Source organism: Octopus bimaculoides, chromosome 3, assembly GCF_001194135.2.
Source record: "Octopus bimaculoides isolate UCB-OBI-ISO-001 chromosome 3, ASM119413v2, whole genome shotgun sequence".
In the NCBI taxonomy this organism is placed as follows: domain Eukaryota; kingdom Metazoa; phylum Mollusca; class Cephalopoda; order Octopoda; family Octopodidae; genus Octopus; species Octopus bimaculoides.
Window position 1 is genome coordinate 28,054,670 of NC_068983.1, and position 24,511 is coordinate 28,079,180.

Consider the following 24,511-nt stretch of genomic DNA (forward strand, 5'->3'; position numbering starts at 1 on the left):
ATATATATATATATATATATATATATATATAGAAATGTCCCGTTGGGAGTCTGTTGAAATAGAAATATGAATGAGGTAAAAAGAGATTGCTACCAGAGAAACCAACACGGATGGTAAAGTAATTTCAAAAACAGAATAGTAGAAATGAAATCACTTTACTAACTATATGCATGTGATTTTAAGCAAGCATATTCAGGTACACTACCAGCATTCTTATATGTTTGGTTCCAAAGTCTAAACAGATTATTTTGCCAGACCATTGATGATCACATGATAATTCATTAACATTTTTCTAACTTATTAGTTATACATAAATTATTGATTATATCACAGAGCTTACATATCAAAACATCATGGTCCATTCTTTTTCAATAGTTCTAATTTATGTTGGATCAATGTGGATTGAGATTTCCATTTAATACAACCATTAATGCTCACAGTTCTCTTAATATTAGTAATCATAGCTGAGGGTAAGTCTAATAAGCAGAGGATCTCTCAGATTTAAGTATTAGCTTTAACGTGTGCTGTTTAAAAAGTGCATCTAAACACATAGTGCACACAATACTACCTGTGAACAGGTGGCTACAAGAATTTCAAATTCTCCCTCATTAATTATCCAGATTAAATGAGGTGCTAGACCTTCAGTTGCCAGAAAAAACGTGGTGTACCTGTATGATGTCCCCATTCGTTTGGTTTGACCATGTATTTGCAAATGTAAGCACATGCTTCGGCAAATTCTCTTTTTCTCCTTTTGTGGGAGACTGGTAGTTGCCCTTGCATGAAAGTTTCTCCTCTCCATGTTACTGATGCACTGTTATCTATAATAATAAACACAAAATTCTGTCTGTTTGTCTGGGACCCATGTATCTCGGTTTACATTTGCTCTACCAGGTTGATTTGTTTGACCAAACTCTTCACAGTGGTGCCCCAGCATTGCCACAATCCAATGACTGAAGCAAGTGAAACATAAATAGATAGATAACAAAGTTTCCTTGATAGGGAGGCTGATGTTTTTGAGAAAAATTCAATCAGCAGATAGCTTTTATTTACATTATCAATTCACTTTAAGTTAAGGAAAAGATAGATAGAGAGAGAGAGAGAGAGAGAGAGAGAGAGAGAGAGGAAGGAGTTGTTTGTGACCCACAGTTACTCTCTTCCCATTATCTATGTCAATCTATGATGCAACATGTAAGTGAAGATGAAGCTAAGCAGTGATATAGAACAAGTAGAGTGAATTAGATGTGCAACATGAAATGAAGCAACAGGATATCGAAATCTCTTAAGTATTTATGAAAAATGTAACTGCTTAGAGTGTTATGTAATACAAATGAATGATGCATGCTGGTAAAAAGTGTGACATAATAGATAGTAATGAGCATATAAGTTAAAATTAAGTAATTAAATTCTATAGAATGTAAAATCAGAAATTACAGAAGAAAATAGAATTTACAGATGTGGTGATGTAGAAATAAATGCATGAAAAATATGTCAATTCCTTGTGCAAAACAGAATGTAAGTTGAAAAACCGATAAGACAGAGGATTATATATATATAATCTATATATATTTATGCAGTCCCATCTCTTTCTGTCTCTCTCTCCAAACATGACATGCACACAATTGCACACATTCCTACAAAATTTGTACACGTTTTTACAAAAAAAAAACATAGATGGATTAACATACTTATATATAAGCATATATTTATTATAAACCTACTCTAGAAATGCATAAATTTATAGACATGTACATGTGTGGTTGCATTTGAATCAATTTTCTAATGATTTACAATTTTGTTCATGCTTGCATGGATTAAATGAGAATGGATGCAAATAGGCAGAAATAAAAGAGAGATCCAACAGCCATTTCTGTTCTATTCTGGCATGGATTGTATAGAATTTCAGTATAGAATTTTATCATATATTATCAATACTGCATTCTAATTTCTGACATCCCTACTTTTCCCATGCCATGAGCGTTTCATACCAGCTGATGTCAACTATTTACATTACATTCTATGAGTTTGTCTCACTTCTTCCATGCTAAGATTATCTTCCATTATCAGCTAATATCAACCATCCATGTTACATTCCAAGCTCTGACCTACTCATAGCTTCCCATACCATGATAACCTTCCACTGTTAGTTGAAGTCATCCAGTCACGCTATATTCTTATATCAGAGCAACCACCCTATTTTGCATATACTAACTAGCAGTGCAAGCTCAATTAAGTAGTCAGAAATTTACATGGTTTCGGCTTCAACCCTTCTGTGTGGAATCCTGGGAAAGTGTCTTCTGCTATATCTCCAAGCCAACCAAAGTGTTCTGTGAGTGATTTGGTAGATGGAAACTGTAAGAAGTCTAGTGTGTGTGTGTGTAGGCTAACTGCATCAAGTAGTAAGAGGCACCAAAGATCCCTTAGGGTGGTTGCTCTGATATAAGAATATAGCGTGACTGGATGACTTCAACTATACAAACGCATTGTAATTATTCTATTAGGAATGTTAACCAAAAACAATTACAAAGAATATGGAGACTGGTACATCTTCAATCTTTTCTTTTAATTTTAACAGTTAATTGTACTGCTTAACTGGCCAAAACGACCAACGTGTTTCTGCAGCACAGAGAATGTGCAGTTGCATATGCAGCCTGCAATATTCTATGATGCACCTTTATTCAGGTTCTTTCCACAAGTGTTAAACGTGTCTTTGTGTATGTGTTATGTTCTCCTTGTCTTAACATTATGTAGTAGCTGTAAATGGGTGCAAGCAAATTGACCCCAGGACTTATTCTTTGTAAGCCTAGTACTTATTCTATCGGTCTCTTTTGCCGAACTGCTAAGTTACGGGGATGTAAACACACCAGCATCGGTTGTCAAGCGATGTTGGGGGGACAAACACAGATACACAAACATATACACACACATACAAACATACATATACATATACATATATACGACGGGCTTCTTTCAGTTTCCATTTACCAAATCCACTCACAAGGCTTTGGTTGGCCCAAGGTTATAGTAGAAGACACTTGCCCAAGGTGCCACACAGTGGGAATGAACCCGGAACCATGTGGTTGGTAAGCAAGCTACTTACCACACAGCCATTCAGTCCGTTTTATTGCACTTCTTCCAAGCTTGTCATTTATTTACCACACTTTTTCTCCACCATGCAACTAATTACTGAGCAATGGCCCTCTACCAACCACAGAGCAGATCAGTGGCTGGTAGCATGTCGTCTTTCATGAACATCCAGAGGCCCTACATGTTACAGCATTCTATATCCTCCTTTTTGTGTAAATTATTCTCAAATAGCACCAAGTGAAAGTTAAATCTTACAAAAGAATATTCCAGCCTTCTCATATTCTCTGGTTTCTACACATAATCTTTCTTTCTTTCTTCTTCTTCTTTTGAATTTTTTAAGCTGAATCCATTAATTTTCAGTTCATATTCAGAATGTAACCCTTAATAGATATGGTGCTTTCAATCACTCTCTTTCCTATTCAGGACACAGTGCTCACTTGAGTGGTGAATTACCAATGTGCAGGATAAGTATTTTTTTTTTGTAAGTGATATTGCAAGGGATTAGTTAATTTGCATTATTCAATCCCAGAATCCTCTCTCTCTTTCTCTTCAATTCCTGCATTGTGACCATAGGCCTGTTGCAAACAAGCCTATCCATCATGACATTTCCTAATTTGGTTATTTCAGTACCTTGGGTCCCTTTAGAAGAGTGCACTCTGTTGCAAGCATTCAGAACAAGTCTCCAGTTTGAGGATACCTAATAAGTCTCATTCTGAGGATGCATAACAAACTTCAGAAGCCCTGTAAAGGGTCATGAACACTGCTTGAACACTGTTTGCTCTCTTAACTAAAAGATTTTAAAAAAACCTGTCCACTGCTATGATCATTATGCAGAGAAATATATTTGATTTGCAAAACAAGCAAGCTGTTCTTTTTTAATTCTCATCAGAAATTTATATAAATTTTGCAAGAAATGCTTTTAAAATTGCTCATAAAAATTTCAACAGTTTATGAAGCAAAAATTGGCAATAAGTAGTTTTTTATAGGTTTTCTTGCAAAGTGTATATAAACTTTTAATGTTATAAATGATATTAAAGAGGATGTAACTAACTGACTGGTAACATTATTGTAATGCATTTAGATACTTGCCATAGACCAGCAGTTTGATTCATATCTAAGCATAACATTTTTCCTTTATTTTTGTCTGTTTACATACAATCTCTTCATAAAATATGCTATCTGAAGTAAAAAAAAAAAATCTATAATGTGAAGTTTATACAGGAATTTACTGAAAGCTTTATGTTAGTATTGTCCAAGGACTAAATTTAGTGAATTGATAGAAATTCATAGTTTAAAAGTCTTTTATAAGGTATAGGTATAATGATATAACGATGAGATAGCAAGCAGAATATATTTATAAATTTGTAGCTAAATGAGAATTTGTTTGTTACCTGAAGTCAGGTAACAGACAATCTATTGTAGTTGCATAAATAATTTCTCTTTTTGTGAGGCACCTAAATATTGTTATTAGTCAATAAATATCATAAAGACTCAACAAATAATTACACAGAAGAATGTGATATGGTACAGTAATTAGAAAGTACTAAGTAACAAGTACCTTTGTTGTATGGTTGATGTGTGTGAGCACATGATTGTGTAGTTAAGTTTACTTTGCAACTATATGACTTCAGGTTCAGTCCCACAGTGCAGCACCCAATGCATCATGTGCTATAGCTTTGGGCCAACTAATGTCTTGTGAGTAAGTTTGGTAGATTAAAACTATACAAAATTTATTGCTTATATGTATATATACACGCATGTGCAATAGTGAATGTGGAGGGGGGAAGTTTTTGTGAGTATGTTTACAATCTGGGATTAGCAAGAAAATCTCTGAGCTCTGGTCAATGATGTTTAACATTTTGTTGTCAATAAATCCTTGTTTCCCAACTTTGAAAAAACAAGAATGGAAACTTCTTTACTTAAAAAGCAGGTAAGGGTTAGTGACAGAAAGTGTGTCCAGCTGTAAAACAATGCCTCAATAATATTTGCTTAATTCATGCTAACATGGAAAGACATAAAAATGAATGAATGAACAAATGAATGTTTATATTTATATGAAATGAAAAACTGCTTCTTCAAATAACCATGAAAGAGTGAAAATATGTCTTGTAATATATTTTGTGTGCATGTATGTTTGTATGCAAGAATTGTTGTCTGAATGAAAAATACAAAATTTTTAAAAAATGAAAGAGAAGAAAACAAAAATAGTGTATAATAAAGGTGATAATTGAAAATAATGAATAGCAAAAAAGAAACTTGATTCTTACGGAATTTAAATGACTGTGGTTTTGGGCCTTGCTGACTGCTCAGTGATGTGTCCCAACTGTCAGAATCACTATTTTTATGGTTATCATGTCGTGACTGGGCAATAATTATAGAGTCTCTCACAGATAGCAATGGTTTCTTTTCACTTTCACCTCCTCCTCCACCACCACCTCCTCCTCCTCCCCCAGACCCAGTGCTATCAGTATCTGATAAAGCACATTCTTCATCCTCTTCAGTACCTTTCGTTGACTTCTCATTGCTGCGTTTACTTTTCACAACTTGTAAAACCTCATCTTCGCTGGTGTGGGGCAAGACTGTGCTAGTTCCCAATTTACGCTGTCTTAGACGTCTTGCATGGCTGCTTAGCGGGCTTGGGACATATCGCCTGAACAACTGGTGCTCTGAGCCCACAGGTGAAGTAGATATCTGATGCGTTTGATTTTCAACTGATAACATATCCGTTGACATCTCTAAGCTGTGGTCATCAGATGCAGAGAGTAACTTGCTATAGACAAAGTCATTTGAAGTGAATGAATCATTCAAGTCCTCCTCTTCATCATCTTCAGTATTATCTTGCTTCTTCTCAGAACTAATAGTGTCATCACTAATATCCTTTTGCATATCTGATATTGTGTCATCTGACACCTCTGTTTTGCCATTACACTTATTTGCAAAAGTGTTTGATGCAGATAAATCAGTGCAATGCAACGAACCCTCAATGTCTGAAAAATAAACAAAAGAAAAAAAAAAACAAGAAATATAATTTTAAAATGTGAAAGATTTTGAAAGTTCCATTAATTTATGCAAAAAGGATGCAAAATTCACAGATTATTTTTCAATTATCGGAAAAGATTGATGAGCCTTAAATTCATATCTGTTCACTAATATCCAACAAGTGTTTTAATAATTAATTGAACAAAGTCATTTACCAATTTTCTGATTCATTATTTTAAATTTTTCTATAACTGCATATGGCAATGTTTCTAGATAGTTAGATTGTTATAAATTCGCTACTTGAACCAAATACAAGCGACAACTCTAAAATTAATTCCGCCAATTTGAATATTAATATTTATCAAATAGCACTATAACTAATTTAAAATAAAGTCACACTTTACTTTCAATATAGCAGAAAACAAAAATTAGAGTGAAAAGAAGAGTATAGGCGTAGGAGTGGTTGTGTGGTAAGTAGCTTGCTTACGAACCACATGGTTCTGGGTTCAGTCCCACTGCATGTCACCTTGGGCAAGTGTCTTCTACTATAGCCTCGGGCCGACCAAAGCCTTGTGAGTGGATTTGGTAGACGGAAACTGAAAGAAGCCCATCATATATATATGTGTATATATATATATATATATATATATATATGTCTGTGTTTGTCCCCTCAACATCGCTTGACAACCGATGCTGGTGTGTTTACGTCCCCGTAACTTAGCAGTTCGGCAAAAGAGACCGATAGAATAAGTACTAGGCTTACAGAGAATAAGTCCTGGGGTCGATTTGCTCGACTAAAGGCATTGCTCCAGCATGGCCGCAGTCAAATGACTCAAACAAGTAAAAGAGAGTAAAGAGTATATCTTATAAGAAGAAAACGGGGTTGAAAGAAAGATATTAAAAGAGCTATGATAGTTAGAGAGGTTGTCCTTTTGAAATAGAACTAAATAACTTTTATATTTATGACTTAGAGATCTTTATACTTGTTTCATTCATTGAACTGTGGTCAGACTGGGGCACTACCTTTACAACAAAACCTGCATCAACACTGGTGCCAAACTGTATCAGCACAAATCAGCTGCTTTTCTCTTGAATAAACCTCAATGCCATGAAGCAGGAAGACTTGCATGCATCGGAAACAGCCAGTCCCCAAAATAATCTTGCTGGGACCTGCACATATTTATGTATAAGCTCTATGGTCAATTTTAGCCAACAGTGGCCCTCTAAATATATATTATCCTAATGAATTGTATTCGTGTTATTTTCATTGTGAAATAAAGAAATAATTACTGCAATTATTAAAGTGTTTGGCTGTATGGAAATCGAGTTGGTGGGTGGTAGAATCAGTAAGGCATTGGAGATGATGCTTTGCTGTATTTTAGTTGCATTCTTTTATTTTCTGCAGTCAAGTTTACTTTCTATCCTTCTAGGTTTGATATGGTCAAGTATTCACATCAACATCAATTGAATCAACTTTACCCCTATCCTCAAATTTCGGTTTTTGCACCATGGTATGTTATTTAATTCATTCCTAAAAGAATAAAGGCAAAATTGACCTAGGAGGGATTGTTTGAATTCAGAACACAAAGCACTGGAATATTTTGCGGTCATTGTTCTGGCTCTTTGCATTTTCAATTTCAATGCCACTATCATCATCATGGCTGTGAATTAGCAGAATCATTAGAGCATTAAATGAAATGTCTTGCAGTATTTGTTCTGACTCATGTTCTGTGTTCAAATCCTGCCAAAGTCAACTTTGATTTTCATCCTCTTAGATCCAATAAAATGTTGTCAACTACTGGAGTCAATATAATCAAACAAATCCTTTCTCTCAAATTTGTTGGCCTTGTGCCTAAATCAGAAACCACTATTATTATTATTATTATTATTATTATTATTATTGTTGTTGTTGTTGTTGTTGTCAAGAACCAAACGCTGATGTGAAGAGAAGATTGGTATATTATCATTATTAGCATTATTATTATTAAAAATATATAAATGCGCCTTTTTTAAAGCCTGGCCCAGTTTCCCAGTTTCTATGGCGTATGTGTTCCCCAGCTGGATGGGACGCCAGTCCATCACAGCATTACTCATTTTTTCCAGCTGAGTGAACTGGAGCAACGTGAAATGAAGTGATTTGCTCAGGAACACAACGCGTCGCCCAGTCCAGGAATTGAAACCACAATCTTACGATCATGATGCTGACACCCTAACCAATAAGCCACGCCCCTCCACATTATTATTATTATTGTAATGAGTTATTCTGAATTAAATGTTGATAGAAAAGGAAGACTGGTACATATATAAACAACAAAAATTGTTAAGAGGCATAATTATAACAAAGTGTGATAGGGTAAATGCAAAAATATTGCCAAAAGACAGATAATGATGAGAATTTTGATAAGACTGGTAGACAACAAAGGAAAATTCAAATAATGAAGGGAGGTAAATATAAATTAATCATAAAATATTATGTTAGAGAAAATTCAAACAGCAAGCCTGGAGTATAATTTTAATTAAATTCTATAATCCAGAAGGATTTTCATTTAGTATAAAATGAATATTTGTTCATGAAATTTGGAAACAGGAAAAAAATTTTAAAAGACCTAAGAACTAAGGTTTTTGTTTTCTAGAAATTATTCAATATGTTCTAATATTTTCTCATCATTTGTTCATTTTAGCAGATTAACGTCTATTTATTATTTATTATATTTTTGTAGAACTTTGTTTCCCAACCACATAGTTTTAGGTTCAGTGCTAAATGCTATTTTGGATATTTGTCTTCTATAGTTCCAGACCCAAAAATACCCTGTGAATGAATGGATTAGGTATGTAACTATGGGGAAGCCTGTCATATATATATATATATATATATTATAATATAATATAATATAGGGTATCTAAGAGACACCACCACGCTGAAAATAGCAGTCAAATCTTGACTCTAAACCACAATAAATGTTCATATAGCACAAAGAGCAAAGACAAAGACAAAATAAACTAGCAAAAATTACTAGATAATTCCAGATTCCGGATTCTGGCTTTGCATAAGGAATGCTTTTATTGTGGTTTAGAGTCAAGATTTGACTGCTATTTTCAGCATGGTGGTATCTCTTAGATACCCTATATTATAGTTTTAAATAATTGTTATCTTTGATGGTTTTTATTCCCATGCTAGCCACTTGATAAAATCGATGTTTTATATATCGATCTTATCCTACGTTATGTTTTTCTCCTTATTTCTTTCTATGTTCCTTTCTGTTGAAGAGCGTAGCTCAAAACGTTAACGATTTTCTCTATTCCCAAGCGTTAAACTAATACATCCTTTTGCTGTTTACACCACCTGTCCTCGTCTGTTGTTGTTTTTTTTCGTAAATTCTCCCATATATATATATATATATATATATATATAGGTTAAAGTAGTAAGGAAAGCAAACTATTATGCTTTGCCTAATTGTTTGTTTTCCTTACGACTTTAACCTACACCAACTGATTCAAAGGGAAGCCACCTCTAGCCGTTTTGAACAAAACAATCACATGACCACTTCAACTTCCATTCAAACTGGAATTTTGGTGGCATACCTACTTGAGCACTCAGAACGCGTACCTATTAGTTTGTGTCATCCTGATGAAAACTCATTATATCCTCTCTGTGTGTGTGTGTGTGTGTGTGTGTGTGTGTGTGTGTGTGTGTGTGTGTCTTTGTCTCCTTGTCTCAGCATAGCAGGATATTTGTAATTAAGTGTCACCAGCACACAAGTAGAGTCTTTCATTTCCAGTCTTCTGTAAAAACATGCCTAGCCATGGGAAAACATTATCTTGCTTGGATAAAGGAGGGGGCTGATGACAGGAAAGGTCATCAGCTGAGAACGTCTTACTCAGTTGAACTTTATCAACCTCAAAAAGGATGAAAGGTGAAGTCGACCTCAGTGAGATGTGAACTCTGAGCATAAAGAGCTAGAATAAATACTTTAAAGCTATAACAATTCTCCAAATCCACCACTTTGTCTTAAATATCTTCTCATAGGCAAAATGGGCATATATTACTATCATCTTCCTCAGGTTGATAAAATAAGCAGCCGTCAACAGAATAAGGACAGACTTGATGTCACCAACTATACCTTAGAGTACAGTATTTTGGCATGACCACAGTCCATTGACTGATCTCAGTATAAGAATTAAAGAATAACATTCATATTAGCTCAGCTTTCTACAGGGTGTCCACAAAGTCTGGGTACATGGGGATTAACACATACTTTAAGAAATGATTATTTCTTATATTTAATTGTTTATGTTATGATTTTATTTACTCCATGTACTCACATGGGGATTAACACATACTTTAAGAAATTATTATTTCTTATATTTAATTGTTTGTTATGATTTTATTTACTCCATGTACCCAGACCTTGTGGACACCCTGTAGAAGCCCACAAAAATATCCACTCTACTTCTAGAAACAATTTTTATAACCTTTTAGATTTCAATATATCTACCACTTATGAATATGCTTATAAAATAATAAAAAAATAAAAACAATAGAATACTTCTGACTCTCAGGAGCATATTTTCATGTTCAGAATTGTCAAAGTATGGAATAAACTACCCACATCAGTTGTTTGCTCTTGAGACATTGCATCCTTCAAAAATTTCCATGTTTCTCAAAATTTGCCCATACTACTCTTGATGTGTTTATGCACCCACTTTATGGCTCTTTCTTACAGTTCACTTTTCTGTCTTGTTTTATTCAATTTAGTGCACATGCACTTCAAGCTTTTATGTTCGCTATTTTTTACTTGAATTATTGCCATTTTCTACCCCCGCTCTTCTACCTTTTCCAATGAATGGATTTATGAATGAATGTTTGGTAACTGCATTTATTTCCACCACACAACACTTATTATTGCAAACATGTTTTAACTAACCTAAACTATACACACACACAAATACATTCATATATATATATGTCTCGAGTTGTAGCTGTAATTCAAAGGGGCCAGCCTTGTCATATTGTGTGTGAGGCTGAATCTCCCTGAGAACTACGTTGATGTTATGCATGTCTGTGGAGTACTCAGCCATTTGTGAGTTAATTTTATCCTCATGTGGTAATGAAAAGTGAAACTGACAGCCAATATTTGCTGTGTCTATGTATCTATGAACTTTTCTTTGGATTTATGTATCTACTGTCTCTCTCACTTCCTGTGTGCCCCTCTTCTCCCCCGGTTTTAATTTAACAATGTGTATATGTATCTATGTATCTACTTCTCTTGCGATGCGATAAACATTTAAAAACACAAAATGAACGCTGTCACCACTCACTGTCTCTTTCACTCTCACTCTCTTTCTTTCTGTCCTCCTCTCTCTCACTTTGCCACTTCTTTCAAGTAAGTGTGACGCACACAACAGGTACATACAAAAACAAAAAGTTAGCATATTAATATTACTGATGCTCATATAGGATTTTCATTTGATATGGAAGTTATCATATTCCACAACACTAAAGCAATTAAAGTATTTAATTCTGCATGAAATATATATGTAACTATATTAATTACCAGTCATATTTCAATACTGAATTGTTGACATGAAAAAAATCAATAAACAAGTACTGAATGAACAATTTAAATTGCTAAATGATAAATTCATACATCCACAATTCAATATTAAAAACCATATTTCCAAAATCACAGTCAATTAAAAACCTAACAGACAAAGAGCAAATAACCCAATCATAAAAGTACATTTCAACTTTGTGTTAATTGCCAAAATAATTTAAGTATCATAATTCATGCTGAAACCAAACTTGAACTGTTGTGAACAAATGAAAAATAAATGCTAAATTATAGAAGTGGTGAATATTTCAAGCTATTAAATGTAAATGTTTGAAATCTGATATTCTAAATATAAATAAATGGCTGAGTATTCCGCAGGTGCAAGCATTCTTAATGTAATTCTTAGGTGAACTCAGCATGGCAGTGTGATAAGGCTGTACATTTTCAATTATAAGTAAAATTTCTGGGTTTCCACACAGGTTCTGTCAGTGAAATTTCAGTCATTAGGCTTGGGTTGACCAAAGGCCATAGGTGCTACATACTGGAAATTAAACTCTGGATCTTGTGCTTGGGAAGTAAACTTCTTAACCATTTGATCATACTATGTCTACTAGTTAAAACTAGAAAAGCTTAATATGGTAACCCATCTGAGCAGCTGAATATAGTAGCTAATCCAAGAATCTCATCTGTGCAGAATATGGTAGCTAATTGAAACAGCTAGATATGAAGTTTACTGGAATATGATACCACACTTGAGTAAGTGAATGTGGTAGTCCAACTTTAAAAATAATTTGCAGGAGAAAAAAAATATATTTGCTCATTGGCTTGTTAACATTACAATCAATCATTGTTCATGATTCACACCCATATATAACACACTTCATACACACACCTCATATAATGTCTCCCTTTCCCCAGAGATACTCGTTTCTTACAGATGTGTTAGTTTTTTTGAAACTTCTTCCACTCCTTATTTTTATATAGAAATCATACTCTCATCAGATCCACATTTATCATAAAGTATTTTGTCTAGTAATGGAATGTATCTATTACTTCCAGTGAGCCGTATGAATAGTCTGTAGTATTAAATTCATGGCTGTTTGTGCTGTTATCTTATCCAATATAACTGGTACTCCTAATGCTATTGATTTTTTTTCCTTCTCTTCTTTAAACATAATGTTATTCCAGAAATGGCTAAAAACAACTGAAAACACATACACACACACGCACAATTGTTGTAACGTCTTCCAGACATTTGGCTATAAAATTGTGCAAAGTAATGGTAAGCAAGATAAGACTCCATTTGGTTGTGAATACAGTTGTGTCGTCAGAGACAAAGCAAAGTGGGAAAAGTGAAGAGAAGCTTGAGAATTTATCTGGACCTATCATCAAATTCTCAGTGCTTTCCTGGAGCCAAATAGACTGTTATTACCTACATGAAATCAGGGGTTGTAACAAGAACTGGTCTTTCTACCTATGAAAAATATTATAGGATGATTACATACTATAAAATAACGGAAAGTATGTTCTCAGTGTCAAAATTAAAGGCAGGAGATAGCTAAAATTGTTAGAGCACTGGATACCATGCCATGTAATATTCAGCTATGGTCTTTTATATTCTGGGTTCAGTACCAATCAAATATTATTTACCTTTCAAACTTCCAAGTTCAAGCACATCCTTAACTCAGCTAAGACTGCATTCTAATGGCTGGCCAGTTTTCTCATCATGATCAGTGGCTACTTTCGCATCTCAATAATTATTGATACCCAGCAAAGCTCAGGTGAGTCTACAATGGATGATATAGCTGCTACTACTACACACACACACACATACATCAAATACCTTATTAAGGGAAGGGTTATCCAGCTAACTGGTGTAGAGTCACTCAAGGATAAGCTCCTGCCTTTGATACACACACACATGCTGTCTGCGCTCTCTCTGCCTTTTCACTTGCTACTATAATGATCCCAGGTCCCCAGATTTAACTAGGCTCATGCCATCTCCAATCAAGTATTCCTGTTCTCCTCTCATCATTGGGCCCACATCAATCACTACATTGTCCTTTGTTCCTAGAACATCAGCACTCAGGAATTCCTTCTACGATTATACCATTCCCACACATGTTAACATGCAAAGGTTCAAATGGAGCATTTGTGTCATCAATTTTTACTGGTCTACGAGGGTCTGCAAAGTCTATAGGCATTAGCCTTCTCTCTGGACCCAACACATGAAAAAGAAAATATTGATATAAACTGATAGTTGCCACCTTGAAATGTGAGGCCCTTGTGTGGTTTTTGCAAGAAATTAATGCGAGTAGATTGCTAGGAATATTAGTTTTGAATAAAGCAACATGCAGTATTTAGTTTTGATACTTTACATTCAGAGTTTAAATTTCTACAAAATCAATTTAGTCTTTCATTCTTCCAGGGTCAGTAAATTAAAGTTCTGGTCATATACTGAGATTTACATAATCAACTAATACCCCTCTCCTAAATAGTTGAAGGTGTGGCAATGTGATTAAGAAGCTTATTTCCCAGCCTAGTGGTCTCGGATTCAGTCTCACTTTGCAACACCTTGGACAAGGGTCTTCTACTATGGCTCTGGGCAGACCAAAGCCTTGCGGCTGGATTTGGCAGATGGAAACTGAAAGAAGCCCATCCTATGTCTTGTGTGTAGTTAGATGTATGACTACAATGACTTAGAATTCCATGTAGATTATCATTATCTATTCAGCTTCCTGTATCAAGATTGGACATCCACTGTACTTAGCAGTCTTATTACTTATGACATACAGAACATATGTAGTAGAATATTAAGATAAACACCAGCATATATATATATATATAGGAGTGGCTGTGTGGTAAGCAACTTGCTTACCAACCACATGGTTCTGGGTTCAGTCCCACTGCATGGTACCTTGAGCAAGTGTCTTCTACTATAGCCTCGGGCCAACCAAAGCCTTGTGAGTGGATTTGGTAGATGGAAACTAAAAGAAGCCCATCGTGTATACGCGTATGTGTATGTTTGGGTGTATGTGTTTGTCCCCACAACATTGCTTGACAAACAATGCTGGTGTGTTTACGTCCCCATAACTTAGCAGTTCAGCCTAAGAGACCAATAGAATAAGTACTAGGCTTACAAAGATTAAGTTCTGGGGTTGATTTGCTCAACTAAAGACGGTGCTCCAGCATGGCTCTAGTCAAATGACTGAAACAACAGAATATATATATATATATATATATATATATATATGTAGATATGCTGGTAGCATGTAAAAGCACCCACTACACTCCCGGAGTAGTTGGCGTTGGGAAGGGCATCCAGCTGTAGAAACTCTACCAGATCAGATTGGAGCCTGGTGCAGCCATATGGTTCGCCACTCCTCAGTCAAATCATCCAACCCATGCTAGCATGGAAAGCGGACGTTAAACAACAATGATAATGATGATGATGATGATGATATATAAGATCTCTGTAAAAGTGAGCGCTAAAGTATTCTCTTGATGATCCATTGCCGCTGGGCATCCAAATGCACTTGGAACATACAATGCTGAGTTCTAAATAACTGCAATGGTTTAATGTACCTAGGAACTAAATATTTATACAGGTTTTTATTTTAATTTTCTACTCTGTGTGTGTGTGTGTGTATTTGTATGTCCATGTGCCTTGATATCATGTGGTGGTTGCAAATGAGCATCATCATACATATTATTTTATTTGTTTCCATTCTTCTATGGGAAAATGTCTGGGCCTAAGAAATGTTGGTTTTTAATTTTGGCACAAGGCCAGCAATTTCGGGGGGAGGAGGAGGTAAATCAATTACATCAACTCCCATTACTCAGCTCGTACTTATTTTATCAGTCCCAAAAGGATGATCAGCAAAGTCAACCTCAGCAGAATTTGGACTCAGAATGCAAAAAAACAGATGAAATGCCGCTAAGCTTTTGTCCAGTGTGCTAATGATTCTGTCAGCTTGCCACCTTGTGCATAAGAAATATAATGCCTTGCTTAGAAATAGATGAAGGTTGACAACAAGAAAATAGAAAATTTACCCCAGCAAGCATGGAAAAGAGGACGTTAAATGATGATGTTAAATAAGAATATTAGTATTATTATCTGAATGCAGTTTACTCTTTTACTTGTTTCAGTCATTTTGACTGTGGCCATGCTGGAGCACCACCTTTAGTCGAGCAAATCGACCCCAGGACTTATTCTTTGTAAGCCTAGTACTTATTCTATCAGTCTCTTTTGCCGAACCGCTAAGTTACGGGGACGTAAACACACCAGCATCAGCTGTCAAGCGATGGTGGGGGAGAAATACAGACACATAAACATATACACACACAGACACATATATACATATATACGATGGGCTTCTTTCAGTTTCCGTCTACCAAATTCACTCACAGGGCTTTGGTCAGCCCGAGGCTATAGTAGAAGACACTTGCCCAAGGTGCCACGCAGTGGGACTGAACCCAGAACCATGTGGTTAGTAAGCAGGCTACTTACCACACAGCCACTCCTTGGCAACTTGGGGTTTCATCAGAGCCCCATGTAACTGTCAACAACATTTCTTGGAGTGCTGTATAATATCAAAATATTTTACTACTGTATTGAAATGTTTTACAACGGACATGAATTATTCATCTCTTGACATTGTCATCATCCTAATTATCCTCCCCGTTGCACTAGAGGGTTATTTCCAACACCTTTGTTACTTAGCTGTCAACGGCACTCAACTCCTCCAGCACAACCACCACTTTCACCACCACTGCCACCACTATGATTATCCCGATCCTGATGATTATCATTGCTATTTACTATCGCTGTTATTTGTGTCAATAACATCACAATAGTTTTCCAAATGTAATTTCTGTCACCACACTCTTCGTGGTTACCAATATCAATTGGGTTCCCTAGCGATCCTCTTTATATTCAACAAAGAAAATAACTTCTCTCTATTTGTTCCGAATCAATATTAAACTAAACAACTTAAAATTCCTCATCGCATGCCAACTTTCAGCACTACCTACCATTAACTGTACTATCCTCGACTACAGAATTTATTCTTATTACATATCCAAATAAATAAGCTTATATCATACATACACATGTATTCTGTCCCTCTATCTCTCTCCTCTTCATTTACATTGTCATCATATATCCAAAGAAAGGTCTTTATCTTCTTCCTACATGTCACTATCTCTTTTCACATTCTCCCTCTCTCACTCATAATTTAATGTACCAAACAACAGGAAAAATCTGTGAGTAATTGAGAAAGCAGAGAGAAGCTTTATTTCTTTGTAGAGTGGATATTGAAAATCAAACTTTCTGTAAAATCAAGACCAGTTGATTAGAAACAGCATCAGGCGGTTCTTTTAGGATTAGGTTTCAATGATGTGATAGATTATCAGTTCTATTACAGCTGTACATTTCGTTGTCCATTTGGACTGAATGAAGATATATAGAAGATTATTGATATTTTGTTAAATTGAGTTGCCATGCTGTTAAGCTGAGAACTTGGCATGTTAAATGAACTCATCCCATCTTTCAATTAATTGTACCACACAAACATATGCCATTTTTGTGTGTGGCAACATATTTCTAAATTATCATTCTTGTTTAATGTCAATGTAAGGAAGCAAATTGGCAGAACCATTAGCAACATCAGGCAAAATGCTTAGCAGCGTTTCATCTGTCTTTATGTTATGGGTTCAAACTCTACCAGGATCAATTTTACCTTTCATCCTTTTGGAGTACCAGTCGAGCACTGGGGTCAATGTAAACGACTTACTCCCTTCCCCCAAAATTGCTGGCCTTGTGCCAAAATTCGAAACCATTATTTAATGTCAGTTTCATACAGGCTATATAGTCATACATGTGATGTATGTATTTGGTTGTCCAGAAAGTTCGTGCCGATTTTTAAAGGAAAGAAAAAGGTCAATAAATACTTGCCATTACATTTTTAATCAACCAAATATGAACCATTTTGTTGCACAATGCGTCTCTATCTTTCCTTTAACTGGAAAATACCCTCCTCTCAGAATTGAGGTGGTTTCATGGCAAATGAGTCGAAAGGTAAGGTACTATAAATTGGCATGAACTTTCTGGACAACCCAATGTATGTGTGTGTGTAAATATATTCTTTAATTCTTTTATTTGTTTTAGTCATCTGGCTGTGGCCATATTGGAGCACTACCTTAAAGGATTTTAGTTAAACAAATTGATCCCAGGACTTATTTCTTAAGCCTAGTACTTATCCTATCGGTCTCTTTTGCTGAACCACTAAGTTACAAGTATGTTAACACAGTACCACTGGTTGTCAAAAGGTGATGGTGAGACAAACACAGACCTACACACATAGATATATACACATGTATTACATGTGATGGGCTTCTTTCAGTTTCTGTCTACCAAATCCACTCACAAGGCTTTGGTCAGCCTGAGGCTATAGTAGAAAATATTTGCCGAAGGTGCCATACAGTGGGACTGAATCCAGAACCATGTGGTTGGGAAGCAAGCTTCTTACCTCACAGCAGTTTTTTTCTTTTATTATTGGAACTGAAACTGATAGCTCATGTCACAACTTGAGTTTCATGCTACCATGATCATCAGGGTTCTAACCTGAAGATTACAATGCTGTCAAACTTGAGTTGCAAGACAAACTTTTTTTAGCCTTGTACTTATTCTATCAGTCTCTTTTGCCAAACCACTAGGCTACAGGGGACATAAACACACCAACAATGGCTGTCAAGTGGTGGTGAGGGACAGACTCAAAGACACACACATGTAAATACATACATACATATATATATATATATATATATATATATATATATATATATATATATATATATATATATACACACACACACACACACACACACACACACACACACACGCGCGCGCACGATAGGCTTCCTTAAGTTTCTGTCCACCAAATACATTCACAAGGCTACAGTAGAGGATACTTGACTAAGGTGCCACACAGTGGGACTGAACCCAGAACCATGTGGTCAGGAAGAAAACCTCTTACCACACAGTCATATCTGCACATGTGTGTAGATCTAAATTTTATAGATCTCCTACATGTCAATATATATATATATATATATATGCCTTCCTGCCTACTGGCTTATGTACATGAAAGCATATAATACATAACATTACAAGCATGCACAGACATATACACACACAATCCTATGTATACCTACTCATATATGTTTAGCCCCTTGTGAGCAATAAATAAATAATATATGAATATGACATATGGATGTTAAAATAACAATGTTCTTGCCATGGTACTCATATGGATCATATGATGAGAATTTCAAGAGTTTTTATTACCAGAAGAGAATTGTTATTCCATTCGAAAGAATCAGTCCAATATAAACCAACAAGGGAGGAGTAACATATGGTCACTCAACTTACTAGAAATAGCAGTGAAATCTTTCTCGGATTTCAGTCTAACATTTTGAAAAACACATTGGAGATTGTCCAATGGAAAACTGTGGATATTTCTGATTATTCCTAGATATACAAAATTATAGGATGATCATGGAGGGAACAACTTTGTTTACAGATCTGTTGGTTCAATCCTTGCAAGTTGACTTGAATAAGTGCTGAATTTCCATGTTTTAAATGTCAAGCAAAGTAAATGCAGAAATGAGAAAAGATCTATCTTGGTGATGTCTATTTTTGATGCCTATCATTTAGCTCAGCAGCTCCTAACCTCTTGCCATTGCAACTCATAATCTTCCATGACCCAGTTTTCCCAAATATATTACAATGGGCAACACATATATTAATACATTCTACAATTGGATGCTTTCTCTGTTGCCAACACTCACTTTCTAAGCAAATTATTATCTTCAAATGACTGGACATGTTTTCATGGAAGATTGGAAACAAATGATACTGCTTGTATGGCAATAACACTTGTTTATAACTATTATGCAATGCCTAGACAAGGAGATGGACACACACTCACACACACATACCACACTGTAAAATAGTCAGTGACAGAAAGGGCATCCAGGGTAGAATCATAGGTAAGTGATGTTTATGAGGGCAGAGATTTTCGATAAAAAAATAACTCAGACTGGCAATATCTCCAACCACGCCAGCAAGGAAAACAGATATTAAAAGATGATGATGATCATGATGATAATGGTAGGCAGTGTATTTCAGCAGAACCATGGAAACAAGAATGAAGGCAGATGGAATAACCAGTGAATCATTTGTCACTAATTCACTTTTGGTCAGTATGATGAAGCAATTATTTTAACAATGCAAGTTTTATTTTGAACTAAAGCCAAACAGATCTGGCAACTTTTTGCATACAACTGCATTGCCTTTATTTTCATTCCATGGCAATTCTATCTATATTATTTGTCGAATTCACTTCCTCTTCTATTATTGGTTGCAAGTGTGAGGGTGTATAGCCTAGTGGCTAGTGTGCTGCACTCACAATCGTGAGTTCATGGTTTCAATTACTGGTCTGGGTAGAGTGTTGTATTCTCAAGCAAAACACTTCCTCTCATGTTACTCTGCAATCCATATCGGGACAGTAGGACAATACCCACTGACAACAACTACCCCCCACCCCACAGGACAATTACCCTCCTTGGTTAATTACCCCCTCTCCAATATATTAAGAAGTTTTAAATCATCATCTGTTGTCCTCAAGGGTTAGCCGCTACACCTTTTTCTATTTTCTCTCCCTGTTTATTTCTGTGTTCCTTTCTGTCGAAGAGCGTAGGCTTGAAACGTGAAAGACTTTCTCATTTCCCGAGCGTTAAACTAATACATCTGTTTGTTGTTTATACACCCATCTTCATCTTTTGTTTTTTTGTAAATTCTCACTAATTTCCTTGGGAAGTTATTGTCCATGACGGATAAATGTCCTAGACTCCTACAATCCCTTCGATATTTGATGCATCCAACATTGATTTGATGGAGGGTGTGAGGTAATGTACCATACATACACTTGATCATTATAAACATATATTTTGCACAGCTTGTTCAGCAAGAAATTGCAGTTACTTTTTCTCCGAGAGGCTACCAGCACAAAAGATGAAGATGGGTGTATAAACAACTTACTTGTTAGTGGCAGTGTTCTGGTTTAGAGCAAATCAGCTCTGATTGAGCAGACCAGTGATCAAGCACATTTAAGCTAACGCTCATTCTGACTTTTTTTTTAATATATTTATGAATACCTTGTTCAATGTGTGATTCTATATTTAAGATGATAGCATAAGAGATGAGGGTATTTAGGTCTTATATTTAGCAGGTTCAGAGTGACTGCATAGAGCCATTCTCAATTTTCTCATTGGTCAAAATTGTAATGTTTCCAGTTCGCTGAATGACACTTTTTGTTATTTTTCTGAATGAGCTTAATTCTGCTTTCATTGGTAGTATTTCAATATCATTATAATGCTGTTGCTATGGACTTTTTACAAAGACTTATTATAATGATGTTACTCATCACAGTTATATTGACAGTGGTACTATAATGTTGCTATGTAACAGAGTTATTTCTAATTTGATGATAATTTATACTATTGCAATGTTTAAGTTATAGAAACTACATATATTCATGTGTGCGTGTGTGTATTGCAAGATTATGGTTTAGATTCACAGACTGGGCAGTGTGTTGTGTTTTTGAGTAAGACAATTCCTTTCATGTTGCTCTACAATCATTTCCACATCTAACATGTGGTGCCCTATGCACCTGTACAGGTAATGCCAATTTGGAGGAGAGAGAGAACTAATGTACAGTACAAACATTTGAGCACTATAAACACTATGGAATTCGGTGTGGCCTCCAGCCTTACCAGGTCTGTCAAGCCATTCAATACCATGCCAGTATGGAAAATGGATGCTAAATGACGATGATGATGATGATATGTGCACCATATCATAACCAACTCATCCTCAAAATATTCTTATCATCCTGAGGCAAGAAAAGAAAAAAAACCTATCAGTCAATGTAAACGTAGCTCAAAATGCTTTAGATAAAAGAGATGGGGCCATGACTGGAACACCTTTGATTATGCGTTTATCTCATTAGGTTTGATTAAGGGTTAAACATCAAATTTTAAAATGGACAAAGGGAGGAAAATCAGTGTGACAAAGCTAGACATTTGAGTTTGAGCTAAAAATCTATCAAAACATTTGCATACAGTTTCCTTCCCAAAGTTTCCATATGATTTCTTGGATATGATAAAAGACATTTTCTCAAGATGCTGCACAGCTGGAGAAAATCCAAGACATTGTGATTGCAAAGTGAAATTCTGAACCATTCAGCCACAAATACAGTATTATAATTTAACTGTTAGAAGAATGCTTCTTAGAAAACAGAGCAGTTATATAACTTATGGTTGCACTGGTAATTTAACTGCCTCACAATTTAAGTTGTTAATGTCAGTCATCATTGTTGTTTCTTTCCCGATCATCTCTGGTTGAATAGATCTAGAATCAAAAGCATTTCTGCTATGACTATTCAATGTTTTTGTTTGTTTTATCTAGCAGATCAAATAACTATGTAGAAGCTCTCTGGTTGGCTTGTTATTTCATCATTTTAGTCAGCGGTGGCGCATTCATCTTCCATTTTCATTCCATTTACAAATTTGACATTTATAGATGTTTCATAGGACCCATATATTTTCTAAAGCAGTCCATTTACGACCATCTCATCTTTTATTTAAGATACACGTTATCTAAGATTACATTATCACATGTGTCCTTTGATTATTTTATTTTAAATGGTAAGGTGCAATATGAGGGAGATTTAGTTGCTATTTCTAGCAGTTTATGTAATCCTATTGAAGCTTCCTTGATTGGGGAGAGGGTGAGCTCCTTCTACTTCACAATGTCCATTTTAAGATTTGATATTGTTGACGTTGCTGCTTAGCCCTGAATCAAACTTAATTAAATAAGTATATAATCAAAAGCATTCTAGGAATGACCATCTCTTCTTTTGGAAGCATTGTGTATCTGGTGAATTAGCAGAGACATTAGAGTGTCAGACAGAAAGTTTTGCAGTATTTGTTCTGATTCTCTGAACCCCAAATTCAAGTTCCATTGAAGTCAATTTCCACTTTCATCCTTTCAGGGTCGATACAACATTACAAATCCAATCCAAGATGAGAGATTAGTAGAACTGTAACTATGTCAGACCAAATACCACAAGGTATTTGGAATAAGTGCTGTCATGATCTACTTGGGTGGCAGTCTTTAACAAGTCACTGGGTTTAACACCACTACTTAGAATCTTAGGTGCCTTTAGCAGAATCTTTTCCATTGCAAATATTCAGGGGCAGGAGTGGCTGTGTGGTAAGTAGCTTGCTTACCAACCACATAGTTCCGTGTTCAGTCCCACTGCGTGGCATCTTGGGCAAGTGTCTCCTACTATAGCCTCAGGCCGACCAAAATCTTGTGAGTGAATTTGGTAGACGGAAACTGAAAGAAGCCCGTCGTATATATGTATATGTATATATATGGGTGTTTGTGTGTCTGTGTTTGTCCCCCCCAGCATCACTTGACAACCAATGCTGGTGTGTTTACATCCCCGTAACTTAGCGGTTCGGCAAAAGAGAGACTGATAGAATAAGTGCTAGGCTTACAAAGAATAAGTCCTAGGGTCGATTTACTCGACTAAAGGCGGTGCTCCAGCATGGCCACAGTCAAATGACTGAAACAAGTTAAACAGGCCAGATTTTCAGTTCATGACCTTCCCTTCACCTTCCCACCAATTTGAGAGGTCCTGTAATTTATCACAAATATTGCTTTCCCTCCTAAGAGATAACAAGAAACACAAGTCGTTTTCTTAAGATGATAGAGTATAATTTGAGGGAGATTTAGTTGTTATTTTTAACAGGATGAACAACCACATAAAAGCTGTAGTAGTCAGTTGTTGATTTTCTCCAGATCTTTGTTGATTAAGTTGGTCAATGAATGATGACATCTTAATTGTGAGAAGCCTATCTTAATTGTATATCAGAGGCTGCATGGTCCAAAATATCTTTCATTTTCTCAAGATAATAGAGTATATCTAAAGGAATTTAGCTGCTCTTTCTAGCAGGCCAACCCTCAGTATAGAGATTTCCTGTTCTGCTCCAATCACTTATTGTTGCTCTGGCTGCTGTTATTACTGTTATTATGAAAGATTGACCATAATTAACAAAACAATAACATAAAAGCTGTTGTTTCTAGCAGGATGAGCAAGTGGCAGTACAGAAGTTTTTTCTAATCTTTCCTTGTCCTTGTTGCTACTTTAATTGTTGATATTATGAAAGCCTGTGGATATAATTTTGCAAGATGATAACATCAAGGCTGTTATTTCTAGCATGGTAAGAGAGCAACTTTATGAAAGCTTCATTCTTATCCCTCCTTCTTTTTCTTATTGCTGTTGTTATTGACATTATGAAAGCCTGTGGGCATAATTTTTCAAGAAGATAGTATCAAAACCTAAATAAGCGATTCAGTAGCTATTTCACATACTGATTACATTAGCGGTTTTTGAAGATTTCTACTTGTGAGATGCCTACTTTAGTGTTATTACATGACAGCAGTAATATGTTGTACTTTCACTTTCAAAAGTATTGATTTTTACATTGTCACAAGATCAAGATGAAAAAAAAGCTTGTGGTGTAGAACTAAGTCAATTGATTGACCCATGTCTCACTGCCACCACCACCTACACCACTTGAACATGCCTGGTGCTTATTATAATGACGCTCCAGAGTCAGTGATGGAAGCGCCTATGTAGTTGCTTTCTTGACTAGAAATAGCAATGAAATTACCCACGAATTGTATCCTACAGTTGTAAATGAAGAAGTATGCATCAAATAATTTAGCCCTTGATATAAAAGAAATCATGGCATGGTCACCG

General features: G+C 35.6%; 1 protein-coding gene across 3 annotated transcripts in view; it reads right to left on the minus strand.

Moving 5' to 3' along the window:
• Window positions 1-24,511, minus strand: part of LOC106876727 (uncharacterized) — a 1,061,911-nt gene that overhangs the window by 42,000 nt on the left and 995,400 nt on the right. For all 3 annotated transcript variants that reach the window (XM_052966107.1, XM_052966109.1, XM_052966108.1), the window contains one exon: window positions 5,352-6,071. In XM_052966107.1, coding sequence (XP_052822067.1) covers window positions 5,352-6,071 — 720 coding nt within the window. The remainder of the gene's footprint in view (window positions 1-5,351; window positions 6,072-24,511) is intronic.